At 34.1% G+C, this 20,028-nt stretch overlaps 3 protein-coding genes and 1 long non-coding RNA gene across 6 annotated transcripts; 2 read left to right on the top strand and 2 right to left on the bottom strand.

Moving 5' to 3' along the window:
* Positions 1 to 22: 22 nt before the first annotated feature.
* Positions 23 to 6,206, bottom strand: LOC105671887 (uncharacterized). Of its 3 annotated transcripts, none has more exons than XR_010889045.1 (7): positions 6,051 to 6,206; positions 4,618 to 4,917; positions 4,397 to 4,547; positions 3,640 to 4,328; positions 2,459 to 2,569; positions 519 to 657; positions 23 to 444 (listed from the first exon to the last, which is right to left on the bottom strand). XR_010889045.1 is itself a non-coding variant. In XM_067351137.1 (7 exons), the coding sequence occupies exons 1-7, from the start codon at positions 6,074 to 6,076 to the stop codon at positions 280 to 282; spliced, it is 1,104 nt and encodes a 367-aa protein (XP_067207238.1). In that variant the 5' UTR covers positions 6,077 to 6,206; the 3' UTR covers positions 23 to 279. The 3 variants fall into 3 exon arrangements, 1 of the variants encoding a protein (XP_067207238.1); XR_010889044.1 differs by having other exon boundaries at positions 2,459 to 4,048; positions 4,117 to 4,328; XM_067351137.1 differs by having other exon boundaries at positions 4,117 to 4,328.
* LOC136998473 (uncharacterized) lies at positions 4,927 to 6,664 on the top strand. The gene is made up of 2 exons (XR_010889055.1): positions 4,927 to 6,115; positions 6,200 to 6,664. It is a non-coding gene; the product is annotated as an uncharacterized lncRNA (long non-coding RNA).
* A 4,970-nt stretch (positions 6,665 to 11,634) lies between these two features.
* On the bottom strand, positions 11,635 to 16,619 carry pigeon (protein). Its single transcript, XM_012362402.2, has 10 exons — positions 16,314 to 16,619; positions 15,954 to 16,090; positions 15,583 to 15,889; positions 15,258 to 15,514; positions 13,894 to 15,056; positions 13,353 to 13,685; positions 12,985 to 13,199; positions 12,672 to 12,881; positions 12,531 to 12,602; positions 11,635 to 12,442 (listed from the first exon to the last, which is right to left on the bottom strand). The coding sequence occupies exons 1-10, from the start codon at positions 16,369 to 16,371 to the stop codon at positions 12,372 to 12,374; spliced, it is 2,823 nt and encodes a 940-aa protein (XP_012217825.1). The 5' UTR covers positions 16,372 to 16,619; the 3' UTR covers positions 11,635 to 12,371.
* A 454-nt stretch (positions 16,620 to 17,073) lies between these two features.
* Positions 17,074 to 19,215, top strand: LOC105669439 (glyoxalase domain-containing protein 4). Its single transcript, XM_012362403.2, has 6 exons — positions 17,074 to 17,268; positions 17,342 to 17,391; positions 17,811 to 18,076; positions 18,171 to 18,326; positions 18,423 to 18,598; positions 18,689 to 19,215. Exons 1-6 carry the CDS (start codon positions 17,179 to 17,181, stop codon positions 18,797 to 18,799), a joined length of 849 nt encoding a protein of 282 aa, XP_012217826.1. The 5' UTR covers positions 17,074 to 17,178; the 3' UTR covers positions 18,800 to 19,215.
* Positions 19,216 to 20,028: the final 813 nt, after the last annotated feature.

Genomic DNA, 20,028 nt, shown 5'->3' with positions numbered 1-20,028 from the left:
AAAACAGAGAAAAACAATGGGATTGTTTTGTTTCTTTATTTATAGGCTGTTGGAAAGCCTCCATTTTTTATATACATATGTGTAGAGTATACATGAATATATACATGTATAAAATTCAGTGAAGAGAGTGTACAACAAAAAGAGATAAAACAAATCGAATGATCTTTTTGACTGATCGCATCTTGAGCAGCACGGCGGTTCTCAATTTGTATAGATTTCATTAAAATGATGTAAACATATAAAATATAATAAAAAAATTTTAAACCAATTTTGCTTTATTTAATAAAAATTGCCAAATAACTTTTTTATTTCTTTGTGATCAAAGTGGTGTCTTTCCGTAAAATCTAATTCATAAAGATTTAAGCCTTTAAGAGCATAAATATGAGTGTTATCAAATTCTAAAGCACATATACCTGTATCGTCGTCATGTTCCATAGTATACGTCTAAAAATTTTTAAGACAATAATAATTTACTAATAAAGTACATGATACAAATAATTTAAAAATAAAATACAAACTTGAATGGCATCACTTTGTCTCTGATCCCATAGAGCAATCTTAATAAATCCCGTTACAAAAGTGTACCGATTATCTGATGAGCAACACAATGATAAGCCATATTTTGAAGAATCCCATGTACGTACAACTTCGGATGTTCTGAAATGATAGTAGCAAATATAAAGAAATTAAATAGTTAATTAATATTGTTACGTCCTGATCAGACTTTACGATTCTTTTCTTTTTATTAAATACCAGACCTAGTAAACACGGGACCAACAAAAACTCTTAAAAAATATTATAACGCCAGAGCTGTTTTTCTCACGAGACACCATGAGCTCGAACTTTCTCACAGAGAAAAATAGCAAGGGGGATAGATATTTGAAAATACTTTGGTCGGTCAGCGTGCTTATCGTCGTCAGAAAAATCATAAAAGTCAAAACTCGCGGTAACCGGAGTCCTTAGTCGACTCCAGATGTTTAAAGTAAGAAATAAAAACTGGCACCAGCTAGCCATATATTTGGATTCCGCCTACGGGAACCCTAGTAGATAGGGTTTTACCGAGTGACGATCGGGCAATGACCACAGTCGCACGCCTAGAAGGCATGACACCTGATACGGTGCACGTGTTCAGTAGGTCTGGGAAACCGAGATGCATTAATCGCACTCTCCACGCGACTCCAGGGCCACGCGACAGTCGTAAACTGTCAAATTTATTAGATCAGTGACCCAAGGTCTCGCGAACTCATATACCGATTCTCAACCCTCTAATCCGAAAGCCGGGAATCGGGGCAAGCACCTCTATAGACCACCCTTTGTTCCGTCGTACGGTCTAAAGACTACGCCCACCTAGATCTTAAGACACTGAGATGCACCCCACCTATACTAATTAACACCAACCGGGTTACGCCACCTCAAAAACCTAACCCCATCGCTTATGGACCCGAAACGACGCTATTCCTTATTCGTTAAGGCCTCTTTCTTCCTACCCCTATTCCAAGTAACTTAATTACCTAAACCTAATCCTATTAGCTAAAAATGACGCCACCCTCCCCCACATTAAAAATCTTCTCACAAGACTAATTCCTATTCGATCCCCGCTTCAAAAACCTAAGATTTTCCAAATGGATCCACCCCAAGAAAAGGGTATAAAAACCCGTGTTTTGGTGGCTCCAAACGTCAATTATACACAATTAGTCACTCAGTTCATCAAGCAAGTTTTGCCAAGTCCTTCAGACAGTTTTTCGAGTAGTTCGGGCAGCGAATTAAACAAGTCGATACTTTGTCGCGACCAAGTGGTGCATCTCAAGTAGAGGGTCCATCACCCTGACGACACCATCCCGCAGCAGGGTGCCCACACGTTTACAAAAGGGTCCGACGCCTATACACCATCCCTCAACGGGGCGCCTGTTCAGAACCACTGAACATATTCAACCCGATCCGAAACTATCCTGCAACGAGTAAGTCAGTTCATTAATCTTTATTTTATTATTTCTTCTGTGCTCCCTCCGGAAAAATGAAACACTCACGCACACACACACATTATTGTAAAGAATACACAAATAAAATTATTAACACATGCGATCAAGAATTAAGTTTTTGTATCCTAATTATAAATTCAATCAAATTAAAATGTTGTCTTTAATAAATTAAACTTTTGTCCTTTTTCATTTAACCACACCCTCCTCGTTCGTCACCCCCTCACACCTTCCCTCTCAAATTGCGCACAAAGGTTCCGCCCCGGGTAATAGGGATTCAATTCCTTGACCCAAAAAGGGAACCACGAGCGGTTGACTTGTTGACGGAGTAAAAACGACTCTTCCAGTCGCTGACCCGTCGCAAGTCCTAAACGTGCCGCTCGGCTCGTGCGGTCAGGCCCGTTTACGTCGATCGCCGAGCCCAACGAAAAAAAATTCTACATCTATCAGGACGTAACAATATCAACAATAAGATTTATTACCTCATGTCCATTTTTTTAATAGATCGCTGAAAACACATGAGAATAGTTTGAGGATCCTCCCATAGTAGTTGGCGACAAACATCTCCAAATTTTTTATCCATTACATGATAACTAAAATTGCTATACATTAATATGTATATTTTATTCCAATAATACATAAAATCCTATGTTTTGTCCAGCGAAAGAATGGTCCACGGTTAAATCAAAAACTCGTCTGTTTCGTTCAAGTCTTTCCTCACGGAACGCTTAGAAAGCCCGCCATTCCACACAATTGTACTGATTGTGCAGCTTTCCAATGCCAGCGAGTGGCGCAACGCTCTTTCCACTTTGACTGCTATGCTTCTATGCGCAGACCGGGTTTTTCTCTCGCTGGACAGAGTATAGCTTTATATACGGGCAAAATGTTTATATCAGACTACACATTAAATATTGAAAATAAAAATTATAGATTGAAATTTGACCAATCAAGATAAAGAATTTTTGGCTTTTTTTGTATTGATTGGTTAAACTTCAATTTTTAATTTTTAATCTTCAATGCGTAATCTGATGCAGGCTTAACGACGGATCCTTCCACTATGTGAAAGAGAGAAAGATATATTTTTACTTTCTCTCATGCCCACGTTCTTCACTTATTATTGGATAGAAAATCAGTAGTTTATACTTTATAGATATACAGACAGGCCAAAATGTTTTTACGCTTGATTCGTAGGTATTGTACCGATTGAACACTTGGTCACAGAAATGCCTTAACATATGAACTTGAACGAGTGTGAATTTCACAAGCAAATTCAAATGTGCCTTGACACTCGTTGACAAATACATGTGTAAAGGCCATCACACACAAAATGACATAACTGCATATGCATAGCATAAGACCGTCTCGACCAAAGAGCATGCTATGTAAATCAATATGGCGCCTTTATGCTAGATGTTCATTGGTCGAGACGGTCTTATGCTATGCATATGCAGTTATGTCATTTTGTGTGTGATGGCCTTAAGGGTCTATCCAGACAAACTTGCATGATTGGTCCATAAACAAATGCATAAAGAAATGAACTAATTAATTTTTTTTAAGCACATGTTTATGCGACTATGCAAGTTTGTCTGAATAGGCCCTAAGACATTCCTGTGTCTGGTGTGTACCTACTACGCCAAACACAGTCAAAAGTTTCGAACTTAACTGTATGTGAAAGGACAGCAACACATGACATGTAGTTCTCTTCCGCAAGAAGTGATTCAGTGCCCATTCCCGTATATATAATTCAGTACTCACTAACAAGAAAGTTTTGATAACCCAAAAATTCTAAAAAATTTGCAGAAAAATAATTCATATAAATCTAATCAAAGAGCTATTTTTTGTTTTAAATAAAAAATAATTCTAGGGATGGAAACACTTTTTAAAGAAATTCCGATTTTTCGAAAAATATTTCCCCCTCTAGAATTATTTGTTGCCAAAACAAGAAATAGCTTTTTGATTAGGTTCATATATTATATTTCTGCAGTTTCAAATTTTTAAGAATTTTTGAGTTATTAAACCGTCCTTGTAAGTTATAATTAGAAATGTTATTAAATTGAATCATATAATAGTGTCTGTAAACATAGTCAATGTTTAAATCAACATTTGTAGAAATTGATCAATTAATTGAAATATTACTTACTTTTTTTCAATATCGTAAATTAGAAACGACGTTAATGATTCATTAAAATCATAGAAACTAGCAGCAAATTTTGTTCCTATAGGGTCAAATGAGATTGAGTTTATATAAAATTGGTTGTCAAACCAATAGTCTTTAGGTTGTTCCACGTCGACTCCACAAAATATTTGCTTTTCTTCCGTACAACCATTTTTATCGTCTGTATATTTCAGTATCTACGCAAAAACAAACTTTTTACATACTACATTAAGATAGCATTATTGCAATTTTTCTTGAATCTTACCTTTATTAAATCCTCAGAACCAATTATAATGTGTTGTGATGTTGCGTCTATGACATCAATTTCTTTATGTACATTATGTATTACTGAATATTTAAGATCATTTCTTATATCCTTTTGTGATTCAATTTTCCAGTGCTTAATAATACCATCTCTGCAAGAATTTTTGTCAAAAATAAAAATAAAAAATAAACATAAAATACAGTTCATAAATAAATACTCACACGTCGCCACTTATAATATAATCATCGGAAAGAGCAATAGATTTAATAAAAGTGTTATTATTTCCCACAATCTTTTCATCCTTTTTAATGGTACCATTCTTTGCGCGATTATAAGCAAGAAAATAATCTCCACAAAACCAAATCGTATTTTTAGTCATTTGTAGGCATTTATTACTCCTATAATGTACTGTACACATATTCCTTTTTTCTTCATATATATTACTTTCTTTATAACTTGCAGATATCCAGTTGCAATATGTAATAAATATAGAATCATATGAAGATAATAATGGTTTGCACCTGTAAAAGAAAATAAGACGTGTTTTTCAATATAATCTTATGTAAAATCGTGTATATTCTATATTCTGAAAATATGTATATATTAAAATGTATTTTAAAGTGATATAATTAAAAAATTGAATAAAGTTTTGCATAATTAACAACAAGAAAAAAAGTTGTGACTTAACGCTAATAAGTCAAAAAGTTTTATCGGTAAATATTGTATTGGATTTGAAAAATGTATGTTTATTGAAACACTTTTCTATTAATTCTTTTAATTGGACAAATTTAGATTAATTTAAAAGTGATTAATGATGTCATTGCATTGTCTCTGTCAATAAAAATGAAATATAAACCTAGTTTACATCGTCAAAACATTGGTACGCGTATTAAGTTTGGTGCCCACCCTGATAGAAATATTTTTCTAAAAATATAACGAAATTTTGCTGAAATGTATTTGAAAATTTCTCTCAATTGACCCCATTAATTAATTTCATAAGTATTTCAGCAATTTTTCATTAAAAAGTAACAGTTTTCAGTTCAATTCAGTAAATTTCATAATGATAATTATTTAAAAACTTTTTTATTACTTTTCAACAGTATATTTTAACTTTCCTTACATTTCATAGTATTACATTAAATTTTTATACGGAAAATTATGATTCATTTTGAAATATATTCAGTAATTTTCCAAAAACTTTCGTTTCACTTTTCATTGATTTCATAGCACTGTCAGCAAAATATTTCCATTAGGGTAGCCAATCAAAAACGTTGCAAGAAAGACAAACGTCACCCGGCAATATAGCTCTCTCTTCTTCCTAGTGGAACCAGCCCTACTTCTTCAAGGCACTCTTCAATGGCTTTGTTTACTAACGCTTGGTGCTGGTCCTAGGTTGTTTTTCAGCAAAGGACACAAGTTGACACAAATCGACACAAGTATCACTCTGTCTTTGTTCGATATTCAATGAGCAACAGAGAGAATAATACTTTTGTGTCGCTTGTGTTTTTTGGTGAAAAACTACTTTAGTAGAGCACTAAGGCCTGTTCTACAATACGTCGTATATCGGATAACTTATGGATAAACAACACTACAATTTACTCGCAAAAGATAAATTTCAATTTTTTCTTTAAATGACATACATTCAACACCTTACCTAGGAATAACCTGAACAACAAACATTCCTCGCAGATCTTGCAGCAATATTATAATAGTATTCAGGTGATTTTAGAATGTGAACGGTGAACGGAGCTACAAAGTTCGAGCAGCTTAGAAGACATAACCTAATCATCATAAACTTTTCAGCTCAGCGACAAAGGGGCGAGAGGGCAAGGAGCAAGATCTATAGAGAGAAGGTTACCTCAGTAAAACCGGTTGTGAGCGAGTGACGATAAAGGAAGGGAGGGAGCTAGAAACAGCTTGATGGCGAGGGGCGATGAAGGAAGGAGAGAGCATGATGATCTCATCAGCCAACAGTAACAGTCTGAGGCCGCGGTCCAAATCATGTTTTCAGCACTACTAACGCTCACGGCATTAATGGTCGGTTCGAATGAGAAAGCACGCAAGCATTGGTGCTTTGTTCGGACCAGTCATAAGCTCGTAAATTTGTTTTGTACACAGTGATAAAAAACATAACCTTTGCAGCATCTTGTGGCGAAAGTTTTAAGGTCACAGTTTCACCTGTATCTTCTATAAAGACAGGGACGGAGATTAACTGATTTGACATTATTGTTTTTAACGCGACGACTAATAAATAAAATAATAAATAAATTAATGTGTAGCACGTGTAGCATGTCTGACGTCACACAACCATAATCAGCCATGATGCTCACAGTGCCTCACCTTTCAACTAGGGGTACCATGAGCACTGTGCGCGTCATAAAACTATGACGTGCTATGATGTCATTATGTCCACGAAGGCACTGCGAGCGTGAATTGGACCAATCGTTAGTGTACTGATAGCGCTGTGAACGTGAATCGGACCGCGGCCTGAGATAGCTTCTGCTCACAGATGACATCATCATTGCCCCTCTTGCCGCTCGTCCCTCTTTGCGTATGAGGTAACCTTCTCTCTATAGATCTTGGATTCATACTGCGTACGATGTCTAGAAATTCTAGTTAAAGATATTTTATCGTCTAGAACAGGCCTGGCCAAAAGCTTGCTCGCGAGCAGTCTTCAAAGTCCGCTGGATGGGGACTCGGCCCCCACTATCTCGCCGTCCCCACTTTTGTTTGTTCGCTATCTTTTGTTCTAAGCTTTAGAACAAAAGGGACGGCGAAATAGTGGGGGCCGAGTCCCCATCCAGCGGACTTTGAAGACTGCTCGCGAGCAAGCTTTTGGCCAGGCCTGTTCTAGAACAAACAAAAGTGGGGACGGCGAGATAGTGGGGGCCGAGTCCCCATCCAGCGGACTTTGAAGGCTGCTCGCGAGCAAGCTTCTGGCCAGGCCTGGTCTAGAAAACAAGCTTTAATATTGGACATCGGACGTCATACCAGAGAGAAGCCTGAGAGACGCCACGGCCAGGTTTTACGTGATCCGCTAAAGCGATACGCCACCTGTGGACCTAAAATGTGGACATTGGAACTACATAGCCATGTGCACAATTTTTGGTTTCGTTCCGTGCTATGTCCACGAAGGATCGATAATACAGAGTAATGTGCACATTGATGTATATTATACATGTATATTATACATACATCAATGTGCACATTACTCTGTATTATCGATCCTTCGTGGACATAGCACGGAACAAAACCAAAAATTGTGCACATGGCTACGTAGTTCCAATGTCCACATTTTAGGTCCACAGGTGGCGTATCGCTTTGGCGGATCCATTGAACTATCAAGAGACACGGTAGTGTCTCGCGCCAAGTTCACGCGCAGCGCAAGACCGAACGTGTATCTTTACGCGAGCTCGAAGAGCCCAGAGAGCCGAGATTATCGGAACTCAATAATGCCTGGGCCGATCGAGTTGATAATGGTCTCAATCAATAGCACATACCCAAAATATATAATAAAAGTATGCTTGTTTTTGCTCTACGTGCTTTATAAATAAATATATAAAAGTCCAAAGTCGAAATGCAAAAATATTATCTCAATTTCTAGGATGTACAATCAACATTTTTCACACTAGATGGCTATAGTGATGTTAGTAGTTGGGTTTGTGTTGGTGGCGCTATAGGAAATAACCGCGCATACCAAATAACCTTACAGAAGATGTGTCAAAAGAATAATATTGAATTCGGCCACTCGCACTACATTGCACTGGTGCACACTCAAGGCTGCTTAATGTTCACCAGTTTTTTATTCGTGTTCATCAGAGTAGTGTAGTGCAGTGTAGTGCGAGTGATCAAATTCAATATAAATGTATCAAGTAAAATAAGTGTATATAGGTTATAAGTATTGTGTTTTAATTTTACCATACATTCTGTCAAAAAGCTTTAGTGTATGATCTGTCTAAAATAAATAAAAAATTAAATATCTCTAAGTTTAATATTTCAATTCTACGTATCCTAAATTAGTTCCAACAATATTTATAATTTCTAGTCAATTTTATATATAAAAAAAATATAGCATAAGTCACTTTTTGTGATTATCCTAAATTAGTTCCAATATTTATAATTTCCAGTCAATTTTATATCCATAGAAAATTGGAAACAAAAATTATAAACATAAACTCGACAAGAAATCTTGTAATACACAAAATTAAAATTGACCAGAAATTATAAATATTGTTGGAAATAATTTAGGATACATAGAACAGAAATATTAAGCTTTGATATTTAATTTTATTTATTTTAGACAAATCATACACTAAAGTTTCTAAACAATGGTCTTATAAAACATAGTGATGATTGGTATAATTGTATAAATTAATTTTACAATACATTCTGTCAAAAAAGCACATCATTCGAGACTTTAGTGTATGATTTGTCCAAAATAAATAAAATTAAATATCTCAAAGTTTAATATTTCAGTTCTATGTATTTTAAATTAGTTCCAACAATATTTATAATTTCCAGTCAATTTTATATTTTATATATAAAAAAATATAGCATAAGATACTTTTTGTAGTTATCCTAAATTAGTTCTCATATTTATGATTTCCAGTCAATTTTATGTCCATAGAAAATAAAAAACAAAAATTATAAACAAACTCAATTATAAACAAACTCGACAAGAAATCTTGTAATACACAAAATAAAATTGACTGAAAATTATAAATATTGTTGGAACTAATTTAGGATACATAGAACAGAAATATTAAACTTTGACATTTAATTTTATTTATTTTAGATAAATCATACTAAAATCTTGAAACGTGTGCTTTCTTGACTGATTAAAATTGACTGGAAATTATAAATATTGTTGTAATTAATTTAGGATACATAGAACAGAAATATTAAACTTTGGTATTTAATTTTATTTATTTTAGACAAATCATACAAAACTTCTGAAACGTGTGCTTTTTTGACAGATCCTAAATTAGTTTCAACATTTATAATTTTCAGTCAATTTTATCAGAATCAAAACAAAACAGTATTGTTTTACCTTTCAAAAAATTGTCGTACCTATATATTAAATCAAAAAAAGCTGTCGTATATATAATACAAAAAAAAATGATATCTATCAAAAAATTACCTTTTTTAAAAAAAGGTAAAAAAAAGGCGCCAAGTACACGCTCTTGTCACAACTAAAACAAAACCATATTGTTTTATCTTTTAAAAAAATTGTCGTATATATTAAACCTTTCAAAAAAACCTGTCATAGATATTAAAACCTTTCAAAAAAACTTGTATATAGTAAAATTTTTAAAAAAGCTATTATATATACTTTCTACAAAAAAGTATGATATCAGGAAATGGCACCAAGTGGGACTAAAGAACTATGAAAAAAGTTGTACACTATTTTTATAAAACTCTTGTACATAAAGCTGTCGTATATATAATTAACTATATTATATACTATATATATTATAAAAAAATAAATACATAAATAAGAAAACAAAAAATTAAAATTAAAAAATTTTTTTTAAATATTTAAAAAATAAAAATATTTAATTAAAAAATGAAAAAATATAAAAAATTTAATCAAAATAAAAAGATATTTATTAAAAAACGCAAAAAAACTTGGCGCTGCTACAGTAAACTACATGTTAATTTCATTGCTTTATAATACTTTGTGGTGTAGCAGCGCCAAGTTTTTTTGCGTTTTTTAATAAATATCTTTTTATTTTGATTAAATTTTTTATATTTTTTTATTTTTTAATTAAATATTTTTATTTTTTAAATATTTAAAAAAATTTTTTAATTTCAATTTTTTGTTTTCTTATTTATGTATTTATTTTTTTATAATATATATAGTATATAATATAGTTAATTATATATACGACAGCTTTATGTACAAGAGTTTTATAGAAGAGTTTTATAGAAATAGTGTACAACTTTATTCATAGTTCTTTAGTCCCACTTGGTGCCATTTCCTGATATCATACTTTTTTGTAGAAAGTATATATAATAGCTTTTTTAAAAATTTTACTATGTACAAGTTTTTTTTTAAAGGTTTTAATATCTATGACAGGTTTTTTTGAAAGGTTTAATATATACGACAATTTTTTTAAAAGATAAAACAATATGGTTTTGTTTTAGTTGTAACAAGAGCGTGTACTTGGCGTCTTTTTTTACCTTTTTTTAAAAAAAGTAATTTTTTGATAGATATACCATACTGGAACGAGCACGCCTTTGTTCTCGACCGGTCAGATGGAGATAGCTGTTCGGACCCGGATCTCTCTATCTAACCAACAGTTTTGGTCACGTGTTCACAGCTACTATTAGTCGAGAGTAGACGAGATAGAAAGAGAAATCCGGTACCGAGTCACTGCCTTGTCTGACCGTTTTGTCGAATGGAGGGGGTAGCCCGTGCTCGTTCCAGTATGGTATATAGTTCAATGGGCGGATCACGTAAAACTAAGGCACTAAATATGTAGGTATTTTTATCCGCCATTTTGGTTCCTACTAGATGGAGAATTATAGCGTATATAGTATAGCTTAGTATAATATGGCGTACGTATAAGCTATACTATATACGCTATAATTCTCCATCTAGTAGGAACCAAAATGGCGGATAAGAATACCTACATATCTAGTGCCTTAACAAAAAGAAACAAACACCTCGCATTAGCGTAGCAAGACTAGCAAGCGCCCGCTTATCGTACTTTTTATATTTGCATATGGTTATATGTATATAAATTGTTGATAAATATTATATATATATACAGGGCAATGAAATTTATTATCGAGAAAATACAAGTTCCTTTTATACTTGCTAAAACATTGCATGTAATATTTATGAACAATTTACATACATACGCAAATATGAGATGTATGATAAGCGGGCTCTCGTTAGCCTTACTACGCTACTATCTTTTGCCGCAAGACGGCTAAAAAGCATTTTCAGCTCGTACTCGTATTTCGAAAAGCTATTACAGGAGAGACAAGGATTTGTCTATCCTTGCCTTAGTTTCTCCGCATATGAGGCTCCCAAAATCAATTCGGACTCGGGCTGTCACTCCTGTCGACCCTTAACACTATTCTAAATTTTTTTAATTTTTTATATCGTGTTTCATAAAAAAAGGAAAAAGGGAGGAAAAAAATCAGAATCCGCACATGTTAATTTATAGGATATTTTTTCGTGTAAAAGAAATGATATTATTTTTATCCTATCTCATTATTAAGCATGATTGTTAATACTGTCGGAATTAATATTTTATATATTAATATATAATACAATATATCACAATTAATAACACACATTACAAGACGTCAAATATTAATCTAGTATATCACATATGTCTTCTTACATGCTAAACGTCAAATAGCGTCTATTATAGAAAATTGTTGATTAATTAAAGTTTTTTCTCATGCTTGTTACGCTCACACAAGAATGAGTTGATCAAACTATGGATGCACATATGAATGTGCTTTTTAATAGATGATGCTTACAATTAATATTGTTATCTCACTTTTTGTCTCCTTATGCCTGAATAATTAATTACTCACTTACTGTAAGAGACCGAGTAAATCTCTTTAAAATATGAACTCATGAATACCTATGATATACAATACTTTTAATTAAACTTGCCAAGCACAATGATTCCTATTACTTTCGCTTGTTGATATTGAATTTTACAGTCATTGCTGGTAATTAAACCATAATAGCACTTATCACTTTGGAGATTCTTGTTAAAATAACAATTATTTATAATTGTAAGTACTTCTTGCAATTATCGTTCTTTAATTAAAAAATTAAGTTAATAAATAAAGAAGATTTAAATTGCAAAATTTTTAAGTAAATAAAATCTGTCAAATACATAAAAATATTATATAAATCTAAGACCTAATTGATCACTCGGTCATGATCAAAGCAATCTTTACCTGAATATTTTTTAACGATTATAAGCACCAAATTCAATTTCTATTACAGAAAGTCTTCTGTAGATGTTACTGTTGCTTCTATTAACAGTCCAAAATCCAGTTCTGTTAGACTAGCTGTAAAAATTAATAATATATTTTAAAAGTGTTCCGAAGACAATATGATATGAATTACATTAAAAAATATCATTTCATTAATTCTCACCTTTCGCGGTAAGCAAATCCAGAAAGGTATCTAACGGCGACAGACGATCTGCAGAAGGAAATGCTGCCAAACCTGAAATCAATTTCTGTTTTATTATATTCCATTTGTGCTTATTTAAAATTACTCGTATATTTCACTTACTGTTGTGATGATTACGGTATTGTAAAGTTCGACTGCCGGTGCGACTCTGAGATATTTCACCGCACAGAATATTAGCGGCATGTTCTCTAGCTCGCAACATCAAACTAACTGGATGCAGCCATTGATTTAAAAGTCTCTTTGCGCGAGATCTTGGCAGCAAGGATAACAATTTCAATTTTTGAACAACATTTTCCTTCGTGTCGCTTATGTCTAAACAAAAATTAATTTACGTTAATTATTTGCAGTAATAATCTTCAGACTGTGTTTGAAAAATCGTAACATGCGGCAATTTTTTGTTGTAAATTTTACGTACCAGCTAGAATAATCTTTGTGACGTCAACTTGAAGTTCAAATATCGCGCGTTCGATGTATTGCAGAAACATTGAATATTTAAGAGTGCGATAACCGAGATAAGTGAAGAACGACGCAAATCCCTGTGGCGCTGGGAAAGCAATGCTCTCTACAGCGTGTCTGTATCGCTGCAAGAGCATGAACAGCAGCCATCGTCTTGCTTCGTCCAATTGGTCTCTGCAAAAAGTAAGAGTTATATAAAAAAAAACATTCGGTACAAAAACAAACGAGTTTTATTTTAGACGCAATCTATCCTGCGAATTGTGAATTTATGTTTCAGCATCCAGCGATAAATTTTAAATTGTGCCAAAGAAAAAGAAATTATTTTACATGAGACCGAAGCCACGTTCTTGCTCGATTCTCGGATCGACTCCGGCTGCTCTACAAAGTATTTGACACAGTATACGCGAAGCTTCCAATTGCGCAGCCACGTATCTCGTAGCCATGGCATGAACGTGTAGTGGAGTGCAGGAGCCTCGCATCTGCATAGTCGACGTGTGTGTGCCATTTTTCAGAAGATACATGGAAAGCTCTCGCAAATTAACCGATACAATGTGCTCTTGCTTCGAGGCGGTGCAACTTTCCGTCTCGTTAAACGGAAGGCCCGAGTCCAGTTTGATGGTCCGATTGCCCATGAAGTCTCCGAGCGGTACCGCGACGAATCTGTAACATCGAATGGATTATTTATGAAATTAATTAAATTACTGGAAAGAGACAAGAATTTTGTTCAAATTGTGTAACAGATAAAATGTACGTTTTGATGCTCGTAAAAGAAATATAAGCAAGTGAACACAGTTCACATTCGCTCTTTCATGTTACACATACACATGCAATCAGTTACATGCGGAATTAGATCAAGAAATGTTGTTACCCTCCGCTTGGAGACATCGGAGTGCTGCATCTGGACAGTGCTTCCGGTTGATAACAAGCTAAAGAAACTAATAGCTTCTCCGCGATGTGGCTAGGTTTGAATCTCAGTTTATCACCATTTTTACTCAACTGATCCCACAGTCTAGTCCACAGGTCACTACGGTAAGGAACGAGTCTCTGTTGCGGCGAGAGCAACATCACCGATGTGTTCCACAGTTTTTCGTGACTTAACGTGATATCCAAGTCGTTCATTTTTATGTCAAAAGTCATGTAATCCCCTACAGTAGTGACGGGCAGTAACGATAGTAAAGGAACGGTGTCCGCCAGAAGATTCTTCTGCACCAATGCGTAAGAGCTGCCTATGAGAATTTCTTGCATAAAGCGCGAAATGTCCAGCGAACGCGGCTTTTCCGCAATAATTGACATCAACTCCGCGATAACGTCTATGTCACTCTTGTGACAGAGGAAATAATGAAGTATCCCCAAGCGAATCTCGACCGAGGTCTCTTTGCGAAAGACTTCAGTGAGGAAGTCCGGGGGGATCGCCAATTGCACGAGGTCCAGAGTAGGTAAGTCTATCGTCAATATACTCGTGTTGGCATTCGAACCACTTCCCTCCGAACAACCGATCTTGCCGTCTGAATTACCGTGAAGAGAATTCTTCCTCGCTCCTCTGCCAGGGTTGTCCAAGTCGAGTAACGGAATCAGATAAGAAGCGCGGGACGGGATCGACGGTGGCGGGCCGCACAGTATGTGACAGCAGGGCTCGTGGTTCACGCCAATCTCGAGGAGATGCGCGAACAGTCCCGGCACAAACACTATCATGTGATGATTCTCGTAAATCGCGAAGGTCGGTCTGATCAGTTTCGCGCGCGACCACGCTATGCCCGGTATAACGCAGTGGATAACGCAGCTGTGATGCAGCAGCGTCACCGAGTACGCGAAGTGCACCGTGTTGGATTCGTTCAAGGAATTGAGCACGTGTTGCGGGGGTTGCACGGGCCGGTAGAGATAGTAGTGACAAACGCAGACCATCCCCTTGGAATCCGACACCACTATGAGATCTAGGGAGCAATCGTGGACTCGCAGGGGTATTACGTCGTCTTCGTAAGTTCCGCAACTAGAGGACGGCGACAGTAGCGGTAAATTTAGCGGAATATTCAGCTAAAAAGATAGAACAAGTGTTACACTAAGCGTCATGCATTCTGCCAGTTTCATCATCAAACAGGTTAGATATTTGTTTAGCACATTAGCTTGCTTTTATAGACTGTTAGTGACACATGTTGTATAGAAATTTTGAGTTTAGACACATCCTTGTTATTTTCATCGAAGAATAGAATTCGGATCTCATCAAAGAAAACTCACCACTGTTTCATGAGGCAAATTATCATGAAATTGAAGACCGCTGAGTGTCGGCTTTGAGGACCTAGAATTACTTTCGTCGTCATTTTCGGTGACCACGCTCGTAGGAATTCGTCGATGATGTATGTGATAGAGTACTTGATTAACCATGTCCCACTGAGCCCATATGAACGTTTTCACAAGTACTTCGGATTTTAGTTCCTTTATCGGTCTCGAATCACTTACAGATGCGTCGAATTGAACAGTGTACGTTAAAATACCTTAAAGAGTTCAATCAAAATTTGTATACAAATGCAATATGAGCTTAAATCAAGTGAAACTGACTTACACTCGTGATGTATTAGCACCAGAAACTTGTCCACACCAAGCTGTTCCTTCTCTCTGTACAAAAATTGTATCCGCACTTGCTTAGATCTCTCCATCTCTAGATTGTGAACTTTGGTATCGTCAATTGTCAATTCCACGAGAAACGCCCTGTAGAATTCATTGGTTGCATTGTGATCTGAGCATTGATGTTCGGGAGAATCTGTCGTTTCTAGGTGACTCTTTTCCTTTGTCACATATCCCATTAAAGTGTGACTTTGGTTGACCGTAGCTTGAACAATGTTTAATACTTCCGGAAAGCGATGTAATATCTAAATATAATCAAAGATTAAAACACTTACACGTAAAGGAAAGCAAATTTGTTGCAGTTCTCACCTGTAATTTATTGTTAATCTGGTCGTAACAACCGACTACGGTGCACGATGTGCATGCATCGTTTTTTTCTGATTCCTCCATCCATCCAATAAGTATTGATCCATCTTTTTCTTGTCCCAGTAGCTTCCATTGTTCGGCTGAGAAAACAAAGATTATCTCTTCTGATAAACAGCTTTGATATCAATTTATATGTCATTATGATTATTGTCTATTATGTGTTTTATAAATTATCTTGTGTTTTAAGCGTCAGTATTTATATTTACATAAGGATGTGCACATATAAATTACCATTTTTATATAAATAACTTATAATATATGAAAATATTATTATTTCATCTGTTTAATGACATTCATAGGTACCTGTGTTGGCATTTTCCGGTAAAAGTAAGCATAGTTTCGCTGCAAGATTCTCTATCATATCTACCGGAAAATTAACTTGTGAATAATTTATGTTTGACTGAAACAATGTTTCGACTAATAGCTCACTGTAGTTTCATCAGCAAGCATAAAGTACATATGTTACTTTGACACTTCCACCTGCTCTGAATGTTCGTGTCGTCTGCTGTTGCTAGATGGAAATACACATCCGTAACGCATGCGTAATAGTTCGCTCTCAGTCGTGTATATTTAAGAGGTAACATTGAGAACCTTGTGAGAAACGAAAATATAAATTCTTGTTTTATATAAATTAATAACTTCAGGTAGCAAAGTGTCGGTAGCATTAATATAACGTCGTCGACTTATATATTGATTTCATATTGACGACACTTTACTAGGACATTTTTTACTATTGTGCATCATTACGTGTTTAATATAATATCTAATATTTATTAATGCTTATTAATGCTTTATTGAAAAAAATAGTAACAAAAAAAGGAACCGAAAAAACAAGACTGAGTCTGTCGACTTTATAAACATGCTTAATTATTTTCAAAGATATTGATTACACAAATGCTTTTTCTGATATTAAGCAATGAGCAATTTCTTTCTTAAATTGCCTAGATAAACTTGTCTAATGAGAAAAGAATTATGCTTGCTTTAGTTGGACGTTAAATTAATTTGACATCCAAGTTGAAGGCCTTTACCGGCCCTGACATACTTCCTCCCTTTTCCCTGCGCATGAGAATTACGTCCGCTTCGAACCGCTCATTCTGTCTCAATTCAGTCGGTTACAATCTTCCTGGTTGCATTGTAGGAAACGAACACGGCGAGGTTTCTGAGAAAAATGGTTTCCGGACGTGCGTTGCATTTTGTATTCAAGATACCTGATCGTAGGTTAACCGCGAAATTTTATCGCGAGATTCTCGGAATGAAGGTAATCTCTCTTTTCCCATTTTCAAATAATTCGATTCGCCGGTTACAAATTTTTCAAATTGTTTCCTTTGTAGGTGCTAAGGCACGAAGAATTCTCAGATGGATGCGAAGCTGCCTGTAATGGGTGAGTAATTTGTCATTAGTCATATAATTAAAATCATTTCTGCATTGTCATTTAGACATTACTCTTATATATGTTAATCTACTTTTTATATATTTTTATTATTTTTTTAATTTATTTATTTATTTTATTATTTTTATATACTTTTTATATATTCAAAATAATAAAAAGGAGAGCAGAATTTCCATTTTTTCGTTATTTATTTTACTGCTATTATGGCTTTTATGATTATGACATTTGCTTATCTTATCTTTTTAATTCGGTTTTCCAACACATGTGATACTGTCAAATAATTGATTACAACTTGTTGATATAATGTTGATGACATTCTGCACATTTTCAAAAGATTGCATCACGTTGCTTATTTATATAAAACACTTAAAGTTGTGATATATCATATTATAAATGTATTCTTTTCACAGACCATATGCAAATCGTTGGAGCAAAACAATGATAGGATATGGCCCTGAAGATACACATTTTGTGATTGAGTTAACATATAATTATGGAGTTAAAGAGTATGAAACTGGAAATGATTTTAAAGCCATCACTATTCGTTCCAAAGATGCAATTGAAAGAGCGCGTGCTAATAATTGGCCTGTACAAGAAGAAGATGGGAAGTTTGTAGTGGAAGCACCTGGTGGATATAAATATCATCTTATTAATGAGCAGTGTCCTGCTAACAGTGGTAAGCACAAAAAGTTAATTTATGTGGAATAATTCCTACTGATACAAAATCAATTTGTGACATTATTTTCTAAATGCATTGATGTTTTGAACAGATCCAGTAGACAAAGTTACTTTATCCAGCTCTAATCTTGAACGCACTATTGCGTATTGGAAGGACATTCTGGGATTAAAGATATTTGATCGGAAGGATAAAAGTGTATTGATGGGCTACAGTGAAGACCAAGCTAAGCTCGAATTTCAAGATATTGGTAAGTACGCGTACACTATCTAATTTGATTGCTTTAATTTCTTACCGTCATCTAAATATCGATTGTTATTTGTTATTAATCAATTTTGTATGCTAGGTACTGAAGTTAATCATGCAAAGGCATATGGACGCATAGCTTTCGCAGTGCCGCTTTCGGAGCAACCGTCAATTCAAAAAACTATTAAAGAAAGTGGAAATAAAATCTTGACTGATCTTATAACTCTAGATACGCCAGGAAAAGCTTCTGTAAGGGTTATTATTCTTGCTGATCCAGTAAGTACTTGTAATATTTGGTGAACTTACTATATTATCGATCACTATTATTATTTCATAAACCTTTGTTGTTGATAACTGTGCTTTTAGGACGGGCATGAGATTTGCTTTGTGGACGATGAAGGATTCAGACAACTGTCAGTCCCGGATTATCCAAGTGAAGCAATTTTAGATAAATACATTCAGAATGAAGATAGATAATGCAAAAAAATTACTTTTCCATTTGAAGTATTCTTAGTTTAAGAAAATTATATTGAGGGTTTCGAGGGTTTACATAGAAGTGTAAGCCCGAAGTCGCAACTTTACAGGAACGAAAAAAACGTTTTAAAATTTGAATTTTGTACGTAGAACTGCAATTTTCATAAATTTTGGATAAGAAGGCATTAAAAATACAGACACACTTCTAGATTTGCAAAATATTAATTCCTAAAAATTGGAGATACGCCCTTCTGTTATGAAACCCTCGATATGAAACATTAATGGTGATGGGATATTACTTACAAAGAAATAAATACTTAAATAATGCAGTACAATTAAAAATATGCAAATAAAAAATGTTTGTACAAATTGATGTATAAAAGATTGTATAAAAGATTAAACATGTGATGAAGATTAAACATTTATATCTATATTTATTAATACAATGATAAATTAAGGAGCAAAAAGGCTATACTGGATGGACATGCGTATTTATTTCAAAACAGAATATTCAAACTTTCGACCTGTAGTTAGGCCTTTCTCAGTGTTGTATTACAGGTCGAAACGCAGGGTTGGGAAGTAACTCGTTACTTGTAACGAAGTTACAGTTACAGTTATTTTTTTTCGTAACTATAACTTAACTTCGTTTTTTTTTCTTTATCTATAACTGTAACTTAACTTGGTTACATATTTATGGTAACTAGTAACTAATTTAACAGTTAATTTAATATTCTATATATGGTTGTATTAATTGTAAGAATTAGGGCCTATCCAGACACACTTACATAGTCGCATAAACATATGCATTGGGAAAGGAACAAAATTGTCATGGAATTTGTCATATTAAGTGTAGATTCGATATTTATTAAATAAATAGACGGATAAACGTATAGATATTAATTATGAAATTCAACAGAAATAAACAAATTCTTATTTAAAGAATGCACTGCCACCAAGTAATAAATTATCTTTGAGGATGATTATCATATAAATATAAAGTTGAGACTTTAAGAAGAACTGAAATATTAGTCTACGATTTTTCAGAAAGTTACAACTGTTTGTGTGAAATTCGTGAATTTTTAAACTGAAAAATCTTAATCCTATAATTTTTATTCTAAGTGTATAATAATTTATTTTAAATTATTAATTAATTTAATATTTTAAGTTTAAGACAATTGTGATTTATTACATATAAAATAATATAACACAAAATTAAGTACCTATGTAGTATA

Source organism: Linepithema humile, chromosome 3 (genome assembly GCF_040581485.1).
Source record: "Linepithema humile isolate Giens D197 chromosome 3, Lhum_UNIL_v1.0, whole genome shotgun sequence".
NCBI classification, from domain to species: Eukaryota; Metazoa; Arthropoda; class Insecta; order Hymenoptera; family Formicidae; genus Linepithema; species Linepithema humile.
The sequence above is the reverse complement of the archived record's forward strand: the minus strand, read 5'-3'. Positions and strand labels throughout refer to the sequence as shown.